The sequence below is a fragment of the Boleophthalmus pectinirostris genome, unplaced genomic scaffold, assembly GCF_026225935.1.
Source record: "Boleophthalmus pectinirostris isolate CB_2022bp ecotype Guang Dong unplaced genomic scaffold, ASM2622593v1 HiC_scaffold_1, whole genome shotgun sequence".
Lineage (NCBI taxonomy): Eukaryota > Metazoa > Chordata > Actinopteri > Gobiiformes > Gobiidae > Boleophthalmus > Boleophthalmus pectinirostris.
In genome coordinates, this window is record NW_026570970.1 from 2,699,690 (window position 1) to 2,727,352 (window position 27,663).

The 27,663-nt window shown below is 44.6% G+C and overlaps 1 protein-coding gene across 1 annotated transcript; it reads right to left on the reverse strand.

The window, feature by feature from the left end:
• Window positions 1-792: 792 nt before the first annotated feature.
• Window positions 793-25,721, reverse strand: LOC110156270 (ribonuclease ZC3H12A-like). Its single transcript, XM_055148837.1, is given in 8 exon segments — window positions 793-7,928; window positions 7,930-9,635; window positions 9,743-9,849; window positions 10,047-10,281; window positions 11,340-11,479; window positions 12,228-12,595; window positions 13,294-13,642; window positions 25,506-25,721. Coding segments are annotated over 7 exon segments (2,823 nt in total). The 5' UTR covers window positions 13,501-13,642; window positions 25,506-25,721; the 3' UTR covers window positions 793-7,868.
• Window positions 25,722-27,663: the final 1,942 nt, after the last annotated feature.

Here is a 27,663-nt window from a genome sequence, read left to right on the forward strand (position 1 = left end):
TCTGCAGCTGAAAACGGAAATCGAGCAGCAGAAAGAAAGTTTGGAGTGAGAGAGAAACTTGTGACACCGGGAGGATGCACCATGAAACTTTCCTGAAGTCACTGGATGGATGGACAAAGTCTGGACTTCAGTGACACCGAAACCATCCTGTCGAGATTCAGAAAGACACTGGAACTTGGTTTGTTAAACTTGTTCTGTTGTTTGTTATAGTTTATCTGAAGAACTGTTCATGTGTGACATTAACAGTCTGTTGTTCTCTCTTCTATTGTTTTACTACAACTTCACTTTACACAGGAAATGTCTGCTAAATATAAATCTCCCCCAAAAAGTGTAACGTATAGTTCAGATCGACTTACAGTATCTCAATATGTAGTATAGTCCTGGTTTACACCTGGTTTAGTCCTGGTTTAGTCCTGGTTTAGACCTGGTTCAGTCCTAGTTTAGTCTTGGTTCAGTTCTAGTTTAGACCTGGTTTAGTCCTGATTCAGTTCTGGTTTAGTCCTGGTTTGGACCTGGTTTAGACCTGATGTAGTCCTAGTTTAGATTTAGTTTAGTCTTGTTTTAGGCCTGATTTAATCCTTGTCTGGACCAGGTTTAAACCAAGTCGAGACCTGGTTCAGTTCTGGTTTAAACCTGGTTCAGTTTTGGTTTAGACCTGGTTCAGTCCTAGTTTAGTCCTGGTTTAAATCCAGTTTAGACCTGGTTTGGACCTGGTTTTGTCCTCGATGATTTCACAAATCTCGTACCCACACTTAAAAAATCCCCACCACTGATTAAATCTGTCCAATCTGGACTTTCTTCTGCAATAAAATCACCTGAATTAGAAAAAAGTTGACTTACAGTATCTCAATATGTGGATAAGATCAGGTATTAAAAAACACACAAAACTGTACAAACCAGAAGCTTTTTTTTTTTTTTGCAGTTTATTAAAAATGTGCAATTTTTTGAAGAACACAGGTTTTCAGAAACTACATGTCCAGACGTCTCTGTGGCCCCGGGTGGAGGAGGAGGCGCGTCCGTCCGGAGTTAAAGCACGTTTCCGTCTGAACACTACAGCAGGTTTGGTCACGGTTCATTCAAGTCTTCACAAAGCGCATTAAACAGCCCATCTGACACAACTCGGTATAGAAATCTAGAAAAATACATTTTGCCCATAAATAAAGGACAGACTTCTCTCATGAGGCAGCGTGTTGTAAAGCTCAGGCACAGGACGTTCAGATAAACCAGTTATAATTCTCACAAGAAAAGCCCCGTTCATTTAAAGGACCCATATTACTCTGTTTTCTGATCGGTCCAAATGTCGTTTCCTCCTCGCAAACAGACGTGGAGTTGTGTTTTGTTTCATTCATACATTCCCTGAAACCCTGAAAACACTGAAACATAGATTTTTTAACTCCACAAACCTTCACCAGAATCGTTTGGATCATTTCAGACCTGGAATCGCCGATCTCTACAGAACTAAAGGAAAAAGGAGATGTTCACTTGAAAACTACCGCTTCATGACATCACAAGGTGGAACAGAGCGTTTTGAGCTTTGGAGATGTAGACAGACTATTACCATATTTTCTGCACTATAAGGCGCACTGTCATTGAATCGTCTATTTTTGATCTTTTTTCACATATAAACTGCACCAGACTATAAGGCGCATTAAACGAAACAGAACAGTTAGATAAGTTAGTCAAAGGCTGCGTTCACACTGCACCTGAAGTGACCCAAATTCAATTTTTTGGCCTCTATGTTCCTGCATCTGATCTTTTAATGTCAGACTGAACGGCACAGATCCGATTTTTTCAAATGTGACCCAGGACACTTGGATATGTGCTCCTGAAACCGATACATATCTGATCTTTTGACATGTGACTTCAGTGTGAACGGTCAGGTCACCTTCATCCACCTACACGTTATCAACAAGACACAAACGTCACTATTCTGCGCTGAAGTAGACGAAAATTGTTAATGAACTCCATGTGACTGAAGTGAAGCACATCTCCACTCACCACAAAAACACCACCACCAAAAACCTCGTCCTTCTCCTTCTCAATCTCCTCCTTAAAACAAGTAAGTTGTTCATGTTCTGGCTCCGGTACGAGAGGAACTTTAAAATCTCCAGGTGCTCGATGCTGCGTCCATGTTTGGACAACTTCTGTAAACACAGAGACGCTCGCTGCGGTTGACGTCGTCGTGTCTCCAGTGTCACATGTGGGACACTTTTGGGCCGTTTAATGTTCACACTGGAGTCACATACAAGTCACATTTAACTGGAAATGTGAACGACCTCGAAAAAACATCGGATTTCACCAAAAAAATCTGAATTGAGAGTTAAGCCCTGCAGTCTGAACGTAGCCAAACTTTATTTAATGCGTTCACAATAACTCTCAACTTTGTTCAATTGTAACGCATTAAAAACTGTCTGAGATGCTAAATTGTTATTGTTATAAATTGTTTGTGTATTCACAGTAAGTCATAATAGTTGAAACAGTTGGGTGATTCCGGTGTCCACACGTCCACATCCCTTTCGTCATTATCCGAGTTAGTGTGGTTTCTGTTCCCTGGAGTTCAGTTCAGTGATGATTCAGGTCTTGGTGAAAGTTCGGACCACAGTTGATCCTGATCCTTCGCACGGGCGTCCACGATCCGTCGGCAGATCGTGGCGTAAGTCGCTCTCGGCGCTGTCTCTCTGTCTCTCTGTCTTGGTGAATGTGTGTTCTCCTTCTCTCATCCACTGCTCCCACGCAGCTAAACGCACTTTCACTTTACAACAGCCTTGAGTTTAAAGTGGGCATTGTGAGCGTGCCTCTTGACAGGTGCATTTTGATATTAAAACGAATCAGTTTGTTTTACTCCTGATGCTCCTGACGACGGGAGCCATGACGCTGTGGAGCGGCTTTGTACTTTACTAAAGTCGTACTAAGACACAACAATAAATTCATATATAAAACGCTCTGGATTATAAAGCTCGCAGTCGTTTTCCGATGAAATTAAAGACTTTTAAGTGCGTCCTATAGTGTGGAAAATACGGTAATAAAGATGTGAATGAAATAAAACCCAACTCCAGGTCTGTTTATGACGAGGAAACAACATTAGAACACGACTTAAAGCTCACACGAGTTAGTTTTGTAATGTAGGACCTTTAAGGAAAACACCTCATTAGAAAAGTTCACTAAGATAAATAAAGTTCACATTAAATATTCTCATAAAAATAATTTCATACAAATGTTAATAAGATACAATTTGTATCAACAAGAACCAAGGGTTTGTGGACTCGGCCTCACGGCGACGACGTGTGAATACTACAAATATTCAAACTGTTCAGAGAATTGGCTCCAAGTGCCTTCGGTTTTACTGTCAAACATTTGATACAGATTCACTAAAAGTATTTAAGAAATTACAGACGTTTAAACAACATTCCATCATTTTTATCTTCAAAGTCCCACCATGTATAAACATTCTGCTTAAAGAGGTGGTATTATATGGACTAAGAAAGGTTTCAGAAATATTCATGTGCAGATTTGTCTGTAGTTGAGCATAAAATAAATATTCGTAAATTCTGGAATGAGTCCAGTCGTACGTGAAATGTGCTGTGTGTATTTTATCCGTCAGAATACAAATTGAAAAGTTACAACGTAAAGAATTGCAGTCACCAAATGAAATGAAACAAAATGGTTAAGCTTTCTTCAGCACGAACACGAATTCACAGACGCGACTCGACTGTCAAAAACAACATCACTTCACAGACAAAAGAAACATCGATCAAGATGCAGGACTTTTGTGCCACACACAGACTGAACCTAGTCTGATTCATGAGCCGGTTTCACTTTGGTGTAAACCGTGTGACCTCGCAGCATTAGGATTCGTTCTCTCAACAGTAGGCGGGTACTTTTTTTATTTAACCAATCGCTGCTGTTTGGTCGTGACGTTTGTAATGCTCTAAATCCTGTAGGAAGAACAACAATAACGTCTTTCCCCGAGATAAAATTCACCAAACATTTTCTTTGTTCTGGCTTTAAATCCTCGATCTGGGGAATCGTTGACAACACAGAATGTCTGACTCTTCACTGATTGGCTGGAGTTTTTGCGAACCATCGAGTGTATTCTGATTCCTGATCTAGTCACTGGAGAGAAATTAAATCGAGCAGAGGCACTAGGTGGTGCCTGACTAGACTGATCCAGGACTGAGTGTCTGGATGGGTCCGGAGCTGCGCCCGTGTAGACTGTCAGGTGACTGCAGGTGAAAGGACCGGTGCAGAGCTTCACGCCCCACGGAGCAAAGCGCAGCCATCGCCCAATCGCGTTTTGTGGACACTCTGCTCCCCAGGCTCTAGGTTCTCCCCGTCTCTCAAGTCCAAGATTAGTACTGGTTCAGTCCTGGTTCAGTCTAGTCAGGCTGGTGCCACCTAGTGCCTCCGTTCAATTTCATTTCTCTCCAGCGACTCAGTCAGGAATCAGAATACACTAGACCAGGGGTGGGCAAACTGCGGCCCGTTTTAATACAGCCTTGAATAATACTATATAATAATATATAGAATAATACTTGAATAATAATAATAATAATTTTCAGTGTTTTAAAAGAAATTTCTATAAAACGTAAACACCGTGGGACTTGAAAGACAGATATTTTGTTGTAATGATTTTCAGTTATAGGTTATTTCAGTAACATGGGACATGTTTTCTACACATCCCACGTTATTTTTTTCTCTGATGAGGATCCATCGGCTCCTGGTCCGGCCCTCCTGTCAAATTTTAGAACCATTTGTGGCCCACGAGTCAGAAAGTTTGCCCACCCCTGCACTAGACGGTTCTCAAAAACCCCGGATGTGTGAGTTTGGGCACCAGCCAAGAGAAGCGACAGACATTCTGTGTTGGCAACGATTCCCGAGATCGAAGACTTAAAGCCGGAACAAAGAGAATGTTTGGTGAATTTTATCAAGGAGAAAGACGTTATTGTTCTTCTTCCTACAGGATTTGGGAAAAGCTTAATCTACCAGTTATCCCCATTTTTACATACGTCACGACCAAACGGCACCGATTGGTTAAATGATAAAAAGTACCTGCCGACCGTTCAGCGAATTAATCGTTTCACTTTCTACGAAGTGAAACCGTCTGATGAATCAGGCCTGGTTCAATCTAGTCCTGCATCTCGATCGACGTTTCTTCTACCTGTGAAGTGATGACGTATTTTTAACAGTCAAGTCGCGTCTCTGAATTCGTGTTCGTACTGAAGAAAGCGTCATCGTAAATTTTCATTTCGTGATCTTAATTCTTGACATCGTAACTTTTCAATTCGTATTCTGACGGATAAAATACACACAACGCTTTTTATGTACGACTGGACTCATTCGAGAGTTTACGAATATTTATTTTATGCTCAACTACAGACAAATAAGCATCGATTTCAATCGTATGCACACGAATATTTCTGAAAACTTTCTTATTCCAAACTCTTACACCTCTGTGGTTTATTAAAGACGAGGTATGTGACTCTGTTTAACACTTCACATATTTAAATCGCCATGTTCCTTTTTTTGTTTTGAAAATGTTGTAGTCGCCCAAAACGACATATTCACATGTTTTATGAGCTCTCGAATCTCCCCTCTTTTTGCTCCCTGCGCTAAGTCTACCCCCTTCAGAGCGCCATCATCGTAATGAAACTCCTGCTCATCGCGTCAGGTTTGTGAAGTCGTAGTGTACAGTTTTGTGTCATATTTTTGTATATTTACGGAGATTTGTCTAAGGAGGGTTTGAACCGGGCCTACGAGAGATCGCTAGATTACTCAGACATGCATGGATGACGCATAAACCCGCTTCAGGCAGGTTTTCGGTGAAGTTATAACAAATAAATTTAGCACAATACCCCGTCTTTAAGTTCGTTCACTCGTCGAAATGCTTTGAAATCGCTGCCGCGGATCCACGCACATGTGCAGCTTTTCAAAATAAAACGAAACAAAACCCTGTGTCTCACTTAAAATACACATTCACAAAATAAAACGACATCGTAAAAACATAAAATAAATCATAAATGATTCCTTCATTTAACTGATGTTTCGGAATTTCTGCCCGGACCAACAAAAACCCTCCGTGTTGGCGGCTTGATTGACCAAAAAGAACCAAAAGTGCAAAATACAAAAATAAAAAAACCTATGAAATAACTTAAATAAATTAAACGTAAAAGATTTATACCTGATGCACGCCCTAAGCACGTCTTCTCTTCATTCACGAGAGAAACTTAGAATATAATTTAACTTTATGGTTTCCTGGTCTGAAGTGCTGGAGCAGAGAAAGGCCGAGCTCCAGGTCACATCACAACATTCTGTACACAAATATCAAATACAGGTGGAGGCGGTGAAAATTTATATTGTTAGGACCCAGATTTTTGTTGTAATGCAGCGAGTTCTTGAGTCTAGTCGGTACTAGACATGAACAATGAACAGACGTGTTTAACTCTCACTATTTTTGAAATAAATCTCCAAAATAGAAACTTTGTTAAAAGGTGAAGCTGTGTAACTTTTCTCTTCACTGAGAGTATTTCTGTGTCTGGAATGTTTCACAGTATGGCATTAAATCCAGGGGTGTAGTCCTGGCTCAGTCCTAGTTTAGTCCTGGTTTAAACCTGGTTCAGTTCTGGTTTAGACCTGGTTCAGTCCTGGTTTGGACCTTGTTCAGTCCTAGTTTAGTCTTGGTTCAGTTTTAGTTTAATACTGGTTTAAACCTGGTTCAGTCCTGGTTTAGACCTCTTTTAATCTTGGTTTAATCTTGGTCCTGACCTGGTCTAGTCCTGGTTTAGTCCTAGTTTAGTCCTGGTTCAGTCTTGGATTATTCCTGGTGTAGATCTGGTGTAGACCTGGTTCAGTCCTAATTTAGTCCTGGTTTAAACCCATTTTAGACCTGGTTTGGACCTGGTTTAGTCCTCGATGACGTCAGAAATCTTGTTCCCACACTTAAAAAATCCTCACTACACCACTTATATCTGTTTAACTTTTATTCAAATTCAGGTGATTTTATTGCAGAAGAAACTTGGTGTGGTGGCATCAACTGCTCGTTTCCATGAAGTCTGTGGCCATACTGTTAAACATTCTACGCAACGCAATAAAATCTCCATAGAGACAAGTCCAGGTCACTCCACCAGAAAAGTTACACAGGGAAGCTTTAAGGACTGGGTCCACAAACTAAACGTTACTAAACATATTCATCTTATGACGTTAAGTCCTTTTAGCAGAGACATGAACCATGAACCAGGTCACACATCTGCACCTGACACACACAAAAAACTCCACCTGACACGCTCACCTGTCTCACCTGTCTCACCTGTCTCACCTGTCTCACCTGTCTCACCTGTCTGTCTCCAGTTCAGGGTTTAAAGTGCTGATGTCAAGTCCGGGTCCAACCAAAAACCTCACAGCAGATTTCTACCTTTGTTTTTGTTTTGTCAAATAAGAGAGTTTCCTTTCAAAACTGTAACAGGAAAAATAAATAATGTAATAATTTAATAATCTAACATAAAATAACATATTAATAATATTTTACTTCTCGTCACTGCAAACTTATTTGAGCTTTTTACAATTTCTGTCACATTAAAAAAAAACTTGTTACAGTGAAACTATCCTTTTTAACGCCGCTTTTAAAAATAATAATAAAAAAAACTGTAAACACGTTAAATATTTTCAATCATCTGATGCGTTTTGGACCCGGAAGTGACATCACACGTAACAGTCCAATAGGGACGCTGGAATATTGTGATGTGACGTGAGCGCCGCCCATCACCGCCGTTTTCTCTGGTTTCCCTTTAAAACATCTTCTTTATCTTTAGTACAGCAATGGCTTTCACATTCGTGCTCCTCGTTCCCTCCATTTCGAGAGGTAGAGACTTTCCTTAAGTGAGGCACTGCGATTTGGCCAACAAAATGGCCGCTGCGAGCTCCTGGGCGTCCGAGCATGTGCGGGTTGGTCGCCATGGCGAGGCGGACCAGATCGGCAGGAAAAATCCCGCACAGGTTCAAGAACAGCTTCTCTCTCACGTCACGGTACTGGCCCAGCGGCTCCGGGGGCTTCGGGGGCCCCTGAGGAGAGGACGGCCCCCCCCACGCCGAGCTCCACGTCTCCTCCAGGTTCTTGCCAAAGAGGTGGTAGGGTTTGTACGGCGGCGCCGGGTCCCAGGCGGCCTGAGGTGGATCCCTGGGGCTGAACCTCGCGCCGGGCAGGGGGGAGTTATACGAGCCACAGTCCGGAGCAGAAACCTTCTCCCAGGGCTGAGGTCTCCGGCTGTAGGCCTGGTGCGGGCTCAGCTGGTGCGGGAGCGGCAAGGACATGTGCGGCGTCTTTGGTGGGACACTGTGGAAGTCGCCTGGAAACCCTTTAGGCGACGTGTAGGAGTGGGCGCGGGGCATGAAGCCGTGGTGAGGAGGGGGAGGGCTGGGGTAGCCGTGGTTGGACTCAAAGTCGCGTGGTCCGCCCGGGGGGTACTGTGGAGAGGGCTGGTGGAGATCAGGGCGGTGCAGAAGATGAGAAGCATGAAGGTCCAGAGAAGGTGGAAGCTCCTCAAAGCACTCGAATTTCTGCTGATGGTACGTCTGAGGACTGTGGCGGTTCAGGCCGAGGCGGTCGCTAAAAGAGACAGGAGGAGAGGAAGAGTCTTCAAAGACAAACCTGCCCTGTTGGCGTCGAGAGGAGACTGGACTAACTGCAGGATCCAGGCGATTTGTCTGAGAAGGAAAAGCAGAGGAGAGCTCTTCAAAGCTGCTGTGGAGTGTGAAGCCGGAGTGGTACCTGTGTGGAGCTTTAGCGATGGACAAGAGCGACCTGTGACTCACAGAGGAGCTGCTGCTGTCCAGAGACAAACCCTGAGGACTGTGCAGTCTGTGCCCTGCACTTCCTGTTTGAAAGGAGGTAGATTCTTCCAGACTGAAATTTGTTTCTAAGCTGTACTGTTTTGGCATGTCCTGAGAATAGACGGGTGCAGTGTGCTCTTTAGCCCTGCCCGTGTGTGCGGGAGCACAGGGGTAACGCCTGGGCACAGGAAGAACCCTCGGGCCACAGTCTGAGGAAAGATCAGGGGAGAAGATGTTGGAGCTGCCGTCACTGCTGCAGTCTGAAAACAGAGACTCTGGTCTGAGCTCTGGGGCTGTGGAAAACTGATCTGAACAGTCTGGAAACTCCAGGCTCAGGCCAGAGTAAGCCTTGACCATAGAGCTGTAGCCCACTTCAGGAGACTCACATCTGGAGTCCCTCACAGACTTCAGGCCCTCACTGTTACTGCCACTGCCCATCAGGTCCCATCTGTCCAGACTCCCAGGAGACGGGGGTGCAGGGTACCCCAAGAAACTACTGCACCCACTGCTGCTGCTACTGCTGCTGCTGCTGCCTCTGCGCGAGTGGAGCTTCCTGCGCTCGTCGCACAGGTCTGTGAGGGACCCTGTCAGGCTGGAGCACGACTGCTTCTTTGGGGTGCTCTGCCAGGGCTCCGGTCCCTCCTCCTCCTGCACACTTTGGCTTGTCCCTGAGATGGTGTCGTCCACAAAGCCTCTGGAGACACTGGAGGCTCTGGCACTGGCCCGGAGCTCGTCTGCCACTGCCCGCTGCGGCTGGGCGCCCCTCTCCGGGTGGTAGAACTTACACTTGTGCCCGTACGTGCACTTCTTCCCTGTGGACATGAGCAGAGTGAGTTACCTCACGGATTTGGAACCACATCCAGAGAACAAACCCCAAAAAGCTTTTTCAGAAAGAGATTAATGTGTAAAAGTGATTTACCGTAAGGACACGGCTGCCTCCGGTTTTCTGGGATGACGGGTCTTTTCCTGAGGAAGTTGTCCAGGCTGGGCCCATGACGCCCCAGAGGATCGTCTGGAGGCATGAACCTGGTGAGAGCAGAGGTCAGAGTGAGGTAGTGTGTAGTGCAGTAGTGCAGTAGTGCAGTACAGTAGTGTAGTAGTGCAGTAGTAGTAGTGCAGTAGTGTAGTAGTGCAGTACAGTAGTGTAGTAGTGTAGTAGTGTAGTAGTGCAGTACAGTGTGCTGTAGGTTTGGTGTACTACAGTGTAGTATGTTGCTTCTTACTTGTCGTTGACGAACGAGTACATGAGTAGTCGATCCTCTATGAACCTCTTCCACTCCGGCTTCTCGTTGGCCAGGTCGCGGTAGTTGTCGTTGGAGACGATGATGCCGTCGGACTCGTGCGCCAGTTTGACGATGAAGCGGTCGTCGTAGCAGACCACGCGCCTGCCCTGCACCCGCCGGGACGGGGTGAACACCAGGATCTTCTGCTTCTCCAGGCGCCGCAGGGTCTCCTGCTCTGTGGGCACAGGGACAGTGTTCAGACGGGAGTCCATCTGAGTCCATCTGAGTCCATCTGAGTCCATCTGAGTCCAACTGAGTCCATCTGAGTCCATCTGAGTCCATCTGAGTCCATCTGAGTCCATCTGAGTCCATCTGAGTCCATCTGAGTCCATCTGAGTCCAACTGAGTCCAACTGAGTCCATCCGAGTCCAACTGAACACCTGGACTCCTCGCTTCTGTCAGTCTGCCTCTCTCTGTTTCCTTCTTCCTGTTTTAGCTCTACCCAGACCAAACTGACGGGCATCTGGGTTTCAGATTAAGTGTCATTATTTTTCGTGCCTCAAATGAGGGTACAAACATTTTTACATGAGGTTTTAATGTTCCCGTTTGTTGCAAGATCACTAGATTACTCAAACATGCATGGAGGAGATGTAAAACTTCTTCAGACATGTTTTCAACGAGGGAACAAAGTGAGAACATGAGAGAAACATCCAAAAAAGTCAGTTTTACACAATGCCCCCGTGTCTGTCTGCCTCGCCTGGTCCCGTCACTCTCGACTCTCGCTGCTGTGAGTCGAACCTGGACCACAGAAGTGTCGGGGAGTCAGTGGTGACCGTGGATCTGTAATAAAACCAGGATAAGCCCCGCCCCCTCTGTCCTGACTCCAGACAGACTAGTGGTCACTCCAGGTACTGCAGCTCTGGGAGTTTGTGCTCAGAAAGAATTCTCCTGAAATGGGAATTCAACCTGTCCGAGTTCTGACAGGGCGTCCGGCTTCACAAAGGTCAGATTTTGTAGGATTCTTTTCTATTTTTGCAACATAAACTTTTTAAAATTTCGTAGGAGGAGCTCACTCGGATTCAGGAAGTAAATGTGGAAGAGGAAATTATTTTTGGGCCCATGAGTCAAAGACACTGAAAACAACATGATGCGTCAAAGATTTGCTTAGAGTTCTGTGGCGGTGACTGAGAGAGTTTGTTATTTTTTGTTTTTTGTTGTTCCAGTTTCAAAAGAAAAATCTGGATAAATGTATTAAATGTAAAAGGAACGCTGTGGTGGGTAAAGTGGAGTTACCGGAGATGGGCGCGTCAGGCCGGGACTGCTCTTTCCTCCAGGCGGGAACAAAAACTGTGATGTCACGGTGACCTCGCTCCAGGAACCAATCCACCGCCAGCTGGATGCCCTGGCACGAGAACACTTCCTTGTTTCCATGACTACGAGAAAAAGGGAGATCAGAATGAATGTCAATAAAAAAGATAAATATGTTCATTTGGCATTTTAACTGTTTCTGGAGTAAAATAATGAAAATAAAGTCAAACTAACACGAACCAGCATGATTCACACAAACTCAGCAAATCGACCGGACTTTGAGACCCGAAGAGGACAATCCGTCATTCGTTTTTCAATATAAAACCAAAAATAAGAAAATGATAAAAACAACTGTTTTCTTCATTATTTGTCTCCAAAACCAAAATTAAAAAACAGATCACGATTCAGTTCTTCAGTTTTCAATTTTGTGTTGCAATTGGAAAATGGAACAGATAAAGGACTGAACCAGGACTGAGACCAGGACTGAACCAGGACTGAACCAGAACTGAGACCGGTTTTAGTCCTGGTTCAGTCCGGCATCGCAGTTTAAGTCACAGAAACGGGAAATAGTTGTTATTTGTTTTTTCATTTTGGTTTTGGAGACAAATAATAAAGAAAATAGTTTGGTTTTTTTTTCGTTTTCTTATTTTTGGTTTTATTTTGAAAAATGAATAAACGAATGAAACATGGACTGAGGACCTTTCTCAATTCCACATTCTAAATTATAATACTTTGATTTCAATTGCTTAACTCCCATGACCAGGAACCGTCACCAAAGTTTTAAACCCAAGAATAAAGAAATGAATTCCGTTCTCTCGACACATTAAACGTTGGATCCTGAGTGGACTTTGTTCTGTCTGAAATCTCTCTCACCTCATGGCCACGTTACTGCCGTCTATCACCACGGGCCGCAGGTTGTCCTTGTCTTCTGTCCACTGGGCGGGGCAGGGCGAGCGGCGGGGGTGCAGGGGCGACAGGGCCGCGGCCGACCCCCCCGCCAGGGCCGGGGACTCCGACTTGGTCCCGAACTTCACCAGCTCGCCCAGGATGTCGTTGGTGAGAGCGCCGGGCCCCAGCTTCCTGAGCACCTGCCGCACCTGCTCCTCCGGGTACCCCAGCTTAAGAGCGAAGTCCACCTGGGAGCGCTGGTCAGAGGGCGGGTCAGAGGAGGGGTCAGAGGGGTCGGAGGAGGAGCCTGGGTCGTCCTCACTGTCACTGAAGGTGAAAGCAACACACACCTCCTAAAAAACCACAAGAAGAGACAAGACTGTTTAGAGCAGGAGAGTCAAACTCAAATTCACAGAGGCCAAAATTAAAAACTGGGACTAAGTCGTGGGCCAAACTAATATTATTTAAAACATTTCAACAACATCTGCAGGTTTTCTCTTCTTACAACATGTGTAATGTTAAACCTTCTCTTATTAAAATGAATGTTTAATAATAGTTTTGCTTAAACATTGAATCCAGAACAAGGATAATATAAAATAATAACAACATTTAAATAAATAAAGACTCTATTGTCGATCTGTGTGCGGCAGCAGCTCTAATACAGATTTGATATGATCTCGAGGGCCAAATATAATTATATCAGGGCCATATTTGGCCCCCAGGCCTGAGTTTGACATGTCTGGTTTAGACTATAGAGTTGGTAGAGCATCTGTCCCCGATTTAAAGGTTGGCAGCTCAAATTCTCCTCTGAACATAAACAGAACATCACTGGGTGAGTGGTTCCTTGTTGTAAAACACTTTGAGTCTTGAAGGTGGAAATGTGCTGTATAAAAATGCGATATTTTTGTATGAATGAAAAAGGTGTAAATATTTTCTTTATAAACCAAATCCTAACTGGATCCCAGGAAGAAAAGTGGCGTCTTGTCTTAGTGTGATGGGAGGGCATCTGACATAAAGGGATAGAGGATGACGGGAGGGCATCTGTACTGACCTCCTCTGTTCCTGCACTCGCCCCCGCCGCTCCCTTGGGTGTGGCTGGTCTCTGGGGTGCTCCGCTGGGTGCTCCGCTGGGTGCTCCATCGGGTGCTCTGCTGGGCTCTCCGGGTTCTCCCTGAGGTGCTCTCTGGGTCCCGGGCACGTGCAGATACTCCAGCTCCAGGATGTGGCCTGTCCCATCCCCCTGGTCCTTCAGGCCCATCAGACCTCTCACTCATCCAGGCTCCAGCTGTTACAGCTCTGACCCCAGGGCCGCTGTGGGGACCAGGACCGGGACCAGGACCAGGACCAGGACCAGGACCAGCCTCTGATGCTGGGCTCAGGCTCAGGGCTCAGGGCTCAGACTGGGGGAGAGGGAGAGAGTGTTAACATCATCAGTCACATTACACGCTGCTAGAGTCATTAAACAAGGATTATGAGAGTAAAGCCATTCACAGGAAATACATCTTGGAGTATTCTTCTTCTTCTTCTCGCAGATGTAACGTGTGTGTGTAACGGGAGACGAGCAGCCGTTTCTATTAAATGCACATGTGCAGCAGAAAACATACTTCCAACACAATTGTCTAAAGAGAAATCGCTTTTGGTGAGACATTGTTTGTAGCTTTGTGTTTGTAATGATTAGACGTTAGAAATCCAGGTCGTCATTTAATGAAACAGCGAGTGAGTTTTAGGGTGAGTTTGTGTGAAATGGAGGATCGAGGAGTGAGAGGCTGGAGAAGAGTCTGTCTCTGTGTTTATGCACAACAGCATCAGTGGAACAAGAAAATACATTTTTGGGTCTGACTGACCCGCCCCAAGAGAGTGGGAAGGAAAAAAATGTCTTTGGGTGAATGTGACCCCGAGGAGAGTGTGAGTGTTACTAAGGGGATGTTTGTGACACATCAGGCTGTGTTATCAATGCACCTGTCTGACTGTTGTTGTTCGATTCTCTTCCTGATCTTCATGTTCATGTTGTGTTAGTGTTCAGTCTTCTCAGTCTTTGTCTTTATAAGTTTAAAGTTTAAATGTTAAATTGTTCAGTGGTGCAGAAGTAACGGTGCGATCGACTGACATGATACAGACAGAACAGAGGCTCTTTCTGCAGGAGACATGCAGTAACACAGTCAGCAGCACACAAGAAGTAAAAACTAATATAGCACAGAGTAAGTGATAGCACAGTGAGTTTAAGAAGAGAATAACAGCAGAGCAGACTTCAGATTCACAGTCACAATGCAGAATATTTCTAGGTAAGCATCTGTAAAGTAGAGCTCTTTAAAGTCACACTGTGGAACATCTGAAGTAGAGCAATGACGTACCCATAGAAACAAGCAGGTGATAGAACCCCACCTGAAAAGTTACATGGTACAGCTTTAAATCTGCTTTTGTGTGACAGGTCTGAGTTAAGTCAAGTGCAATTAATCGAATTTTGATCCTGATTTCGATTTGTGTGTCAAACGATGTCCAAACTCACGACTTAAAGCTTAAGAAAGTTTATTTTGGGATATTTTTGATATAAATAAGTATATTTATTAGATTTTTTTAGAACATTGAAGAACATTCATTGTAGAACAGCTGGATATAAAGTTTAATTTGGACACATTTATGTTTTTGTTTGCCTTATTTCATTTAATTTTAGGTCTTATATGTCACAAAACAGCTCTAAGGTTCAGATCTGTAGCCTTTGTAGTATTTATTTTTAATTTGAAAGTTTTGCGTAAATTATCAATAACAGAGTGTTTTTTTTAGAGAGAAATGCTGAATAAAAGCATCGTGTAACTCAAAAAAATAATCGTGATTTCAATATTGACCAAAATAATCGTGATCATGAGTTAGTTCATAATGGAGCGGCTCTGGTGGGAGTGTCCCTCCACTTTAACGACACCCAGGGGGGCACGGCTCTGTCCTGGTGAACGTACCACAGCAGAAACAGCAGCAGCCGGGTGTCCCACCGTCTGCACCACGAGGGGGGGAGGAGGGGAGGGTGGTGGGGGTGGGTGTGTGTCGGGGGTCAGAGGTCGCGGGGGAGAAGTGTGTCTGTCGTGCCGTCGTCAACAATGCAGCTGCCTCCCAATCTGTCCCACACTGACAGGGCCATTGTTCTGAGGCGGAGCGACCGAGCAGACAGAGCCCCCCGGGGACCCGCCGCACACACACACACACACACACACACACACACACACACACACACACACACACACACACACACAGAGACACACGAGCACCCCACCCCCCTCACCCGGACCCTTCCACCTGCCCACACACGAGGAGACTCAGCACAAATGACACAGCAGTCTGATGTGTGTGTGTGTGTGTGTGTGTGTGTGTGTGTGTGTGTGTGTGTGTGTGTGTGTGAAGCAGAAAATAAATAAAATACGAAAGAGTCAAAAGAAAAATCCACAGATGAAATTGAAGCAAGACCAGCTCCATCTGTGTGTCGTTCATTCGTTTTTCAAAATAAAACCAAAAGTAAGAAAATGAAAAAAACAACGGTTTTCTTCATTATTTGTCTCCAAAACCAAAATGAAAAAACAGATCATGATTTGTTTTTTCAGTTTTCGATTTTGTGTTGGAAAATGGAAAAAAAACGACTGGGACCAGAGGAGGACTGAGACTGAGACCAGACCAGAGAGACTGAGATCAGAACTCAGAACTCAGAACTGAGACCGGGACCAGACCGGAAGCTCAGAGCCCACGGCAGGGACTGAGCTCGAAGCTGAGGCTTAGAGTCAAAGCTTGCAGTCCACTCTGATCTTGGTCTGGTCCCGCTCTGGTCCTGGTCTGGTCCCGAAACTGGATCAGTCTTGGTTCAGTCCGTATGCAGTGCAAAATCCGACATCACCTTCATGGACGTCACGTAAACGGGAAACGTCTGTTATCCTTTTTTTTTTCCATTTTTCAACACTTAAACAGGGCACTTTTTGCATTTAAAATACCTTGACATGACTTTGGTGTGAATTATTTCCGTCATAATCCCAAGAATTCAAGTCAAAAACATATTTCTTCATGTTTTCTGAGCTGAAATGAATCATGGGAAATGTAGTTCCTGATGTTTATAAACTGCTGCTTCTATAAAACCTGCATTTAAGCAAACAAACTTGTGATTCGATTTGTATATCGCGACGGCTCTCGATATTATTTTGAGACTTTTGACGATACGATATCACGATATTCTGCTCATTGTTACATCCCGATTCATGACAAAATAACTTTTAGCACTTTTAAATCTTAATTCATTTTATTCTGACCCTAAGAAATTCATATAAATTGCAAAAATCTGAGCGCTTTGGTTTAAAGACTTGAAATGACTTGAAGCTCAAAGCAAACGACTTGAACTTGACTTGGACTTCTGGGCCAGTGACTCGGGACTCAACTTGGACTTGCCCGTTTTTGACTTGGGACTTGATGTGGACTAGAGGTCAGAGACTTGAAGGTTGTATAGAGAATTTTTTAAGGGGAGAGAAATACAGCGACCGTCCTTGTGCATGTGACACCAACTTCCTCCTCCACAGCCTCAGTAGAAACACCTCCTCCTCCCGCCTCTTTACTCTAGAAATCACGTTTGTTTACATCTGTGCACGTTCAGAATTACTGTTGAAGTTTCCTGTCTAGAAATAATTTAGTGATCAGTTTATCAGTTTTTAGACCCTTCGTCTGCTTCAGTCGCGCCATCGCTGGAAGAAATCTCCAAGAATCACCTCAGTTTGTCTTCGCTCCTTTTCTCCTTCTCTTCTTCTTTCAGCGACCTCAAAAACCGACTTTCTTTTGCGGCGAACTGGTCGTGGATTCTCGTCCGACATCTCAACAAACTTTGTGTGAATTGCGAGGAAGCGACAGTTTAAAAAAAACCTCTAAGAACCGCTGCATAAATCATGTAATCCCCACACGCTGGCGAGTCAGTTACACTAGAAACGTAGAGAGTTTGATTGACAACCTAACAGCCAATAGAAAATGAGGGAGCCTGGTTTTCTATTGGCTGATGTTTATCTGGCCTCAACACGTCCACAGTTGATGGATTTTCATTCTTTTTTTTTTTTTTTGGTCATCATAATTACAAAGCTGCTGCGTCTCTGTAATGGTATTTTAAACTTTCATTGACAATTTGAAAAAAAAAAAAAAAATCCTCCGTGCAACCTTTAAGACTTGGTTCGACTTCTGGCTCAGACGTCTTTCCTCTACAAAAGCCCAAAGCTCGTTCTTCTGCACGTTTTCCACCTGAACAGTCTGCGATTCTGATCAAACACACTGAAGTACGTCTGTTTGTTTTGGTTCGTTTAGCCCCGCCCACACCGCAGCGCTGCTCTGTGATTGGTCAGAACCAGGCGGTGCAGCTCAGCGGCGTCAGCAGGAGCAGGTCGAGGTGGATTCTTGTTCTGAACGCACAGAGATCAGGAGGATTCTTCTTCTGGAGCTGGAGACGTTTAGAGCTTCAGGATCATGAGCCTCTCCTCCTCCTCTGAATGACTGACAGCTGATTTAACCAATCACAGTCAAGTATGGACTTTCTGAAGAGGCAGATGACTTCATTTTACAAACAACGTAAAGACAAAAGCTCTCACTGGTACAAACGGCAGATTGTTACGTCTGTAGAACCTGGAAAAGCCGACACTTCATCCGTGCATCTTAAACAAAAGTGCTGCAGGTTTTGATCAAATGATGTTCCACGTTTATATCAGGATTTTTTGGTCTTACACGTCTCGTTTCTTCTCTCCAGTTCACAGCATCAGTATAAATGTGTAAATGTGTAAATGTGTGTGTGGATGTGCAGGTCTGTGCAAACTGCTGCTCTCAACAAGTGCTGTAGTTGGAGAGTCTTTGTAATGATTCTGTTGTAATGACATTTTGTATGTGTGTCTCTGTAGGACCTGAGTGGGGGCCAAGAATATCTAAATATCAATATATTGTATTGTTTAATGTGACGATACAGTATATAGTATATATACAGTACAGTGCAGTATCCCACTTTTTTATTTTGAAATTCTGGTCATAATAAAATCCTTCCTGCTACAAATCTGCCTCACATCTGTCCGGGCCGATTCACTGAAAGAACTCGAGACCAACTGGGACTAGAGGAGTGTGCAAAAATATCGAAATATCAATATATCGTATCATTTAATGTGATGATACAGTATCGGGATTGTGGGCTGCTGTATCGATATATCGCCGAGAGTATTTGTTTGTCACAGAGCTACAGTTTTGTTGTTTGTTCAGAGGAAGAAAACTCGTTTATGCGACATGTTTGACATTTTCACTGTTTTGAGGATTAAAATTAAAATGTTTGTGTTTCATATGAACATCGCACTAGAAGTGATTTAACAAAGACTTTTAGTGTCACAAACGAATGAAATTCGTATCGAATCTGAAATGAACTTTATTGTATCGTTCGGCAATATGTCAACAATTACATGTAAAACCCTTTTTCTGTAATGCTTTGGTTGACCAATGAAATGTAATCTGAAAAATAATCCAGAACTGAAAAAAACTGAACTGAACTTTTTGTGTTAATAAGTAAATAAAAATACTTTTACTGTGAAACTAGAGCTGATCGATTATGGAAAAAATCATTATCATAATTATTTTGATTATTCAAATGATTATTTTTTGTCACAAGAGGCGTTTATTCAGCATTTCTCTCTCAAAAAAATACTTTGTTATTGATAATTTACACAAAACTTCCAAATTGAAAATAAATTCAGGCTACAAATCTGAACCTTTAGATCAGTTTTGTGACGTATAAAACTAAATATGACAAAATAAGGCCTAGAAAAACATAAATGTGTCCAAAATAAACTAAATATTCAACTGTTCTACAGTTTCTATATTTCAAAAATAAAACAGATAAACTTATCAAAATTCAATTAATTGCACAGATTTATGTGACACTCGTCAGTTTTCTAATATCAGATGCATATTTCTCAGGTTGCAGCTCTGCCTGTACTTGTACTTATATATTTGTACTTATACTTGTACTTATACCCCTGTACTTTTTCTTATACTTGGACTTATATACCTGTACTTATACTTGTACTTATACCCCTGTGCTTTTACTTATACTTGTACTTATATACCTGTACTTATACTTGTACTTATATCCCTGTACTTTTATTTATACTTGTACTTATATACCTGTACTTATACCCCTGTACTTTTACTTATAGTCCTGTACTTTTATTTATACTTGTACTTATATACCTGTACTTTTATAATTATACTTATACTTATACTTATATACCTGTACTTGTACTTATACTTGTACTTTTAACTCTCTGGAGATGTACCACTGTGACACTCCTAAAGTTCAAACTCTTATTTATTCTCTAACGGTCTCATGCGTCCCGGGGCAGAGGGGCAGACGTGTGGCGGCCGCTCGGCTCCGTCAGCCGCACTCGGGCGCTGACGTGTGAGCCGCAGGTCAAAGGTCAAAGCGTCAGGTGTGGCGTGTAGGGAGGCCGCTGCAGCCGTTTCACGTGAGCGGAATCCCCCGGCGTTCGAGCCAAAGAGGAAGTAGGAGCTTTTGTCACGGGGAAGTGCTCCCGAAAGAGGGAAGGGACGTCACATGACCCGCATCACTTCTGCACTTCCACAGAGCACGAGAGGCGAGCCCAGAGCGACGGGGAACAGGGTGAAAGAGACCAGAGCTGGAGCTGAAGTCTGCAAAATGTTTAGAATCTTGCAAAACAAACGAGCAGGTGTCAGATACAGCACACGGCACGACTGGAGTGAGGAGCACGAGACCTTCAGGAGTGAAATTTGACTCTACGGTCGCGGCCAAAACTCCTGAGAACTTTCTTCATCCTGATTTCTGCTGCTCGTAAAAAACGTGCAGGGAAAACCTTAGAATCAAATCAAAAGAATCAAACAAAAACTGGAAATCTGAAGGAGGAGACAGGTTCAGGAGGAGATCTCAGGGTCTAAGATGGTCTCAGGTTCCAGGAGGAGGTTTTAGATCCAAGAGGAGGTTTCAGGTTCTAGAGGAGGTCTCATGTCTCAGGTTCAGGTGGAGGTCTCAGAGGAGGTTTCAGGTCCAGGAGGAGGTCTCAAGAGGAGGTTTCAGGAGGAGGTTTCAGGTCTCAGGAGGAGGTTTCAGGTCTCAAGAGGAGGTTTCAGGTCTCAGGAGGAGGTTTCAGGTCTCAGGAGGAGGTTTCAGGTCTCAAGAGGAGGTTTCAGGTCTCAAGAGGAGGTTTCAGGTCTCAGGAGGAGGTTTCAGGTCTCAGGAGGAGGTTTCAGGTCTCAGAGGAGGTTTCAGGTCTCAGGAGGAGGTTTCAGGTCTCAGAAGGAGGTTTCAGGTCTCAGAAGGAGGTTTCAGGTCCAGGGGGAGGTTTCAGGTCTCAAGAGGAGGTTTCAGGTCTCAGGAGGAGGTTTCAGGTCTCAGGTTCTAGAGGAGGTTTCAGGTCTCAGGTTCTAGAGGAGGTCTCAGGTCCAGGTGGAGGTCTCAGGGTTTCAGGCAAGTTTGGATTTAGATTTGAGCAGTATGTAAGGCATTCTGTATTTTCCCTTGTGATGGAAATTTATTTCTCTTCATGTGACCCGTTCTTCAGAGTCTGTGGGTGTGGGGCACCGTCAGGAGCAGCGGGCGGCGACGTGCTGGAGTCAGAATCTTGGGGGGGCGGAGATGGGGGGTTTAGAGAAAAAAACGCTCTAGTCTTGACTTTTCGCTTTGCCACAAACCTTCACATGACTTCTGTTTCAGTCACAAAATCCTGGGACTTCATCTTGTTCGGCTCCGGCTGAAACTTTCATTTATAAAAACTTGAGACTGACCAATCACAGAGCAGCTCTGAGGTTTGGGCGACACTGACAGACGCACTTCAGCTCATTTTCAAAGTAAAACACAGACGGTTTGGTTTGTGAAATCGTGCAGAGGACAGAGCCGTGTGCCTGTGGACGGTGAGACTCCAGAGCTTTTCTTCAGACTAGATTTTACTCAAGTTTGTCTGTGTGACGTAAACATGTACACGACCTGAGCACGTCTGACCACAGTTTTGCTTCTTGGGCGTATTCAACTTTTACACTCTGGAGGCTGGATTCAGATTTTTGCTTTTTTAAGCCCCAAAAACGTTGTCACCATCTAAACAAAACACACTTCCCATAAAATATTTTAGTCGTTGTCGTGTACGCAGGCCCTTCGGCTACGTTCAGACCACAGGGCTTAACGCTTAATTCGGATTTTTTTTGTGAAATCCGATATTTTTGCGAGGTCGTTCACATTTCCAGTTAAGTCTAATGTTTACAGGATGAGGGTCTGAACGGAAGACGCAAAAGTGGCGTTGCATCTTCACTTTTTATTCCACGTTTAGACGACTGTTTTCGTGAGTAAATCTGCTGCATACGGTGACGCAAAAGTGTGTGGAATTCGATTGAGTAAACATGCCATCCCACATGTTTGTTTCTGTGTCCTGGATGTATGTGACGTAAATGCATACGCGACTGATTTTTTTGTGAGGTCGTTCACTTTTCCAGTTAAATTTGTCTTGTTTGTGATCTTCAGTGTGAACTTTAAATGCCCCAAAAGTGTCCCACATGAACATTGGCGACACGACGACGTCACACACATCGAGCGTGTTCAGTGTTTACAGAAGTCGCCTAAACTCTGGGCTCGTCCCCTAAAATCTGGTCGAGTTGTTGGTAAAATGTTCAGGTCACACGTCCACGGCCGCTTCGTTTGTTTGTTTGAGTCTTTATCCTCCTTGTGTTTTTCCCGCAGGTTCTTTATTTTTCGTTGACATTGGAGTCAGCACCAACTGCAGCGGCGCTCGGACATTTCTTTGGCAAACATTTAAAAAACCACCCAGTTACAATAAGAGACTCCTCAAACTGGATTTTACGAAAGTTTGATTTTTCATGCAGGTTCATGCAGAACTCTGAGCCGAGTCTGTAGAGAGTCAAGAAAAAGATGATCTCACAACTGATTCTTCCCGTTTTAGACGACTGTGAGATCATTTATCAAAATACCACAACTTCTGTCCTCCAACCGCTCAGTGTTTTCCAGAACAGTCATTTATTCTCCGCTGTCCCTTCAGAACTCACCACCGTGTGATGTTCCACCGTCTGTCCTGCTCATTCTGTCCTCCTGACAACTTCTCAACAACATTAATGTCACTTCTCCTGAATATCGCAAACAGTATTTAACTCCGTTCAGTTCCTCTTACAGTTTACGACACACAGATCAGAGATTTTTTGTTGTCCCAAGAGTCAAAAAACAAACAGGAAAACACTCGGGGTGTAACGATATTCAAGTCTCACGATACGATATCGTCACGGTATGAACCTCATGGTGCAATACTGTGGGAAAGGCTCATGATTAGAGATTTAACAATATCTAAATCTCTCTGTATGATATTTTCACAATATACCGTATTCTCCGCACTATAGGACGCACTTAAAAGCCTTTAATTTCATCCAAAAACGATTTATAATCCAGAGCGTCTTATATATGAGTTTATTTGTGTGTCTTAGTACGACTTTAGTAAAGTACAAAGCCGCTCCACTCGCAGCGTCGCGGCTCCCGTCGTCAGGAGCATCAGGAGTAAAACAGACTGTGATTCACTTTAATATCAAAATGCACCTGTCAAGAGACTCGCTCACAACGCCCACTTTAAACTCAAGGCTGTTGTAAAGTGAAAGTGCGTTTAGCTGCGTGGGAGCAGTGGAGGAGAGAAGGAGAACACACATTCACCAAGACAGAGAGACGGCGCCGAGAGCGACTTACGCCACGATCTGCCGACGGATCGCGGACGCCCGGGCGAAGGATCAGGATCAACTGTGGTCCGAACTTTCACCAAGACCCGAATCATCACTGAACTGAACTCCAGGGAACAGGAACAGTCAACTGTTATGACTTACTGTGAATATTCTAACTATTTAGAGTCTCACACAGGATTTTTTTTACATGTTACAATTGAACAAAGTTGAGAGTTACTGTGAACACGTTAAATAAAGTTTGACTGACTTATCGAACTGTTGTGTTTCATTTATTGAGCCTTATAGTCCCGTGTCATTTATTTGTGAAAAAAGCTCAAAAATCTATCATTCAGTGACAGAGCGACTGATAATCCAGAGTGAACTATAGTGCGGGAAATACAGTACATCTCACCGTACGATATTTATAGAGAGTGAGTTTCATTGTTGACAAAAGCGTGCGTTTCATGCTGGGAATTATTTTGGTCGGCGGCAAGAAACACTAATTCGACACGACGGACGGAGTGAGAAAGGACGTAAAGGGTATTGATCCCGGTTATTTATCCACTCTAACGGCAGAGGACCCAAGACCATTTGACCAGAAATTGGTCATAAACATCGACGGACGACAAATCACCCTTTTCAACCCCGACAGAGTCTGGACCAAACCAAATTTCTGGTCAGAATCTCCAACTACCTGGACAAATATTCACTTGGGCGACATCCACAATGACTTGGTGGAAACTCCTGGGCCATTCACAGCAGAAAAGATGAAAACCTCCAAGAGTCTCGATGTGTTGTTGAACTTGTTGAGTCCACGGTTTGTTAGGATCTTCTACGTTTGCTCTGCGGATGTTTGAAAGTCGTTTAATTCACCGTTAGTGGTTCTTTTCACTCAGAATATGAAAAAGACATTTTCCTTCTTCCGTGTTTCTATTTGTGCGTCCGATAATGCAGCAGGAATTTACCATTATCGAGGAGAAATACGCGAGGTTACGCACTGTGTTTGACGCTACCGTGTTTCTTGCCTCCGACCAAAATATTTCCCAGCAGCAACGCGGGCTTTTAATAACAATGACGTCAGCTGAAACTCGACTATTGTGATATTTTGTGGAGGCTTAAAAACAAAACTGTTAATATGCGACTTTTTCCTCTTAAAACGCCTTGACAAAACTTAATCCAAAGAACTAAGAGTTAAAAGTGTTAGAACTGTTATTTCTTCTTGTCGTCTGCATTGAAATGGAGCAAAGGATCATGGTCTATGTAGTTCCCTCTGTGTTTTTTATCATAACTCTTCATTTAAACAAAGAGACTTGTGATTTGATATATTGTGATGGTCCACGATATTATTGTGAGAACTTTGACGATACGATATCACGATAATTCAGTTACTTTTACATTTCTCGAAAACACTCATTTAAATATAAAGCTCAGTTTGATTGGAACGATTTTCCTTCATCGATTCAAGTTTTAACTTCTGTCCCTTCATTTTAAAATGCTCTGGTTCAATATTTACAAAACCCGCGTCATGGTTTTTGATCATTTTATTGAATTTTGTTGTTTTATTGTTGATCAATCTTTGAACTCTGGCTTCATTTTTTTGTTCGAAAACGACACGGCGAGACTCTCAAGAGGCTCATCCTCCAAACAAATCAATTCAAATTCAAATACAAAAATGCAGGACAAGAACAGGATCACAGAACAAAACACAAGTCTGAGGGAGGGGACACTGAGGGGACACTGAGGGGACAGTGAGGGGACAGTGAGGGGACACTTACACCAGCGCTTAGACGTCATCGAAGTTTATTTACCATCATCGTCTTTCCAAATTTCTCTGAATTTTCATCCTGGAAACTGCGATCGACTGAGACAGAGTCAAATGCTGATGCTTTAACACATCGGTGCACCACCCCCACCCACCCCCACCCGCTCTGAGGAGAAGGGGAGGGGAGGAGGGGGGGTGACAGATGCTCTGGTCCAGGCCTCAGGGGACCTCCACCCTCCTCCTCCTCCCTCCTCCACCCTCCTCCTCCCTCCATCCTCCCCCAGGGCTGCTCTCGTGCAACTGGTGCCGCTGCAGTGTCACCCACATATCTGCACTCACCAGCACCCACCCGAACCCCCACCCACTGTGCCCTCTGACCCCCCGGGCTCTCCGTCTGGCCCCTGCTCACCTCCTGTCTGCGCGTTTTCAAATTCACTTTTCACTTTATCGCTTTTGCTCGTTGGGTTTTGGGTCATGTGCAGGTGCGTGGAGGAGTCGAACCCGCAACCGCAGCGTAAAAAAAATCATGTTTTTCCAGGTTAAAATGAGATTCTTAAACGTTATTTGTCCACAAGAGGAAATACTCTGGCACAGCAGCTCCAGAAACGATGTAAAAATGTGCTCACAAACAAAGCGACCCGATTTTTACGCACTGAAATTTGACAGTAAACAAGAAATTCACTTTTAATATTTTAATTTTTTTTTATTACACCGTAAATTTTTAGATGTAATTGTACTTTTTAAAACGTTTCATTATGGTTAAACAGCGCGGATGAAGCGACACTCACCACGGGCTCGAGACGAAGACGCAGCCGGGGTCCGCTCCACTTCTCCGGGCTTCACTCCATCAGTCACGCCCCCCCGTCCGGAAACCGCGAGCCGAACGCGCCAAACTCCGCGTAAAAAGTGTCAAACAAAGCCGTAGAATCCCAGGTTTCGCTCAATTTCCGTAGATCCAAGTCCCAAAGAGCCGCGGAGGAGCCCGGGGGGAGTTAGTCCTCTTCGCCCGGTTACGCGCAAACTGAGCGCAGGGACCCGAGCGCAGCGCCAACACTCCCTCCGGGGCCCGCCTCCCCCTGGGCCCGGACCCGCCTCCCCCTGGGCCCGGACCCCGCCCCCCGAACACTCCGAGGGCCAATGGGGACGCGTAAGAATCCGTGTGTCATTCGTTCATTCGTTTTTCAATATAAAACCAAAAATAAGTAAACGAAAAAAAAAAATTTTCTTCATTATTTGTCTCCAAAACCAAAAAAAAAAAAAAAAAAAAAAAAAAAAAACGGATAATGGTTCGTTTTTTCAGTTTTTGATTTTGTGTTTAAATGAAAAATGGAAAAAACGGATAACGGCCGTTTCCCGTTTACGTGACTTCAGTGACTGTGATGCCGAACTTTTGCACCGCGTGCGGACTGAACCAGGACTGATCCAGGTCCGGGACCAGAGCGGGACCAGAGCAGGACCAGAGTGGGAATGAGACCGGGACAGACCTGGACCAAACCGGGACAAGACCGGAACCAGAGTGGGACTGAGTCCGGGACTGAGACCGGGACTGAGACCGGGACTGAGATGGGACCAGAGCGGAAATGAGACCGAGACCAGCGGTTCTGTGTCATCATCTGTGCGCTGGTTCCGTGCGGGGAAAGTGAGAATGTTCTGTGGACTACAGGTCCGGACGGGCTGCTCTGGTCCTCCACGCTCAAGAACCACGACTGGTTCTGAGGTGGAGCAAAGCATCAAACTGACACTTTCACACCAACGAAAACAAACCGAACTAAGAGCTTTTGGTTCAAATGGACCAGGTCCAGGAACAGACCGGGACCAGACCGGAGGCTCAGAGCCCACGGCAGGGCCGGAGCTCGAAGCTGAGGCTCGGACCCCGCGGAGGCTCGGAGTCAAAGCTTGGAGTCCGCCCTGGTCCCACTCTGGTCGTGGTCTCAGTCCGGCTCTGGTCCCGGTCTGGTCCTGGACCTGGATCAGTCCTGTTTCAGTCCGGCATCGCAGTCACTGAAGTCACATAAACGGGAAACGGTCGTTATCCGTTTTTTTCCATTCTTCATTTAAACGAATCGTTATCCGTAAGGACCGAGGGGACACAACACAAAGTGAATCTACATCAAAGTGCAGGGAAAATGGCTGAGCAGGTTTGAAACATGAAAGTGTCAGAGCAGCGTGAACGAAAACAAACTGAATCTGGTAAAGTTAAGATGACGAATTAAGAGTTTGATCGTGATTTGAGTCAATTTCACTTGACAGGTCAAAAGATCTGCCAGGGGAACAAGACTTTTTGTACTTAAAATATAAAAATACTGGCCTGATTCATCGGCTGGTTTCACTTGGTGTAAACCGTGTGACCTCGCAGCATCAGGATTCGTTCGCTCGATGCTCCAAATCCTGTAGGAAGAAGGACAATAACGACTTTCCTCTTGATAAAATTCACCAAACATTCTCTTTGTTCCGGCTTTAAATTCTCGATCTTGGGAATTGTTGACAACACAGAATGTGTGTCTCTTCTCTGATTGGCTGGTGCCTGAACTCGCACTTCCGGGTTTTTGCAAACCGTCTAGATCAGTGGTGCTCAATACGTCGATCGCGATCTACCAGTCGATCTCCAAGGTCGTGTGGGTAGATCGTCGTGTCTCGTCTCGGACTCGTGTTTGGACTCGGTCTTGTCTCTCACTCGAGGTCTGACACTCAACAAGTGTGATCATATTTCATTCCGGCCGCTGCTGTTGGTAATAAACTTGTAGCGGGTGCAGGAGCGTGTGGGGCGTCTCAGTGCAGCCTGTGCGCTCATTTGAAACCCGCGGAGACTCTACGGCGCATCACAAACACACACGCTCCCTATGCACGGCTCGTCTGCGACAGCGTGTGCCCTCGTGTACCAGCGTGCATCACAGGGCAGGTTCAACTTCCTAAACATCCTCCTCAGCACCTGCCTTCATCTGCCTC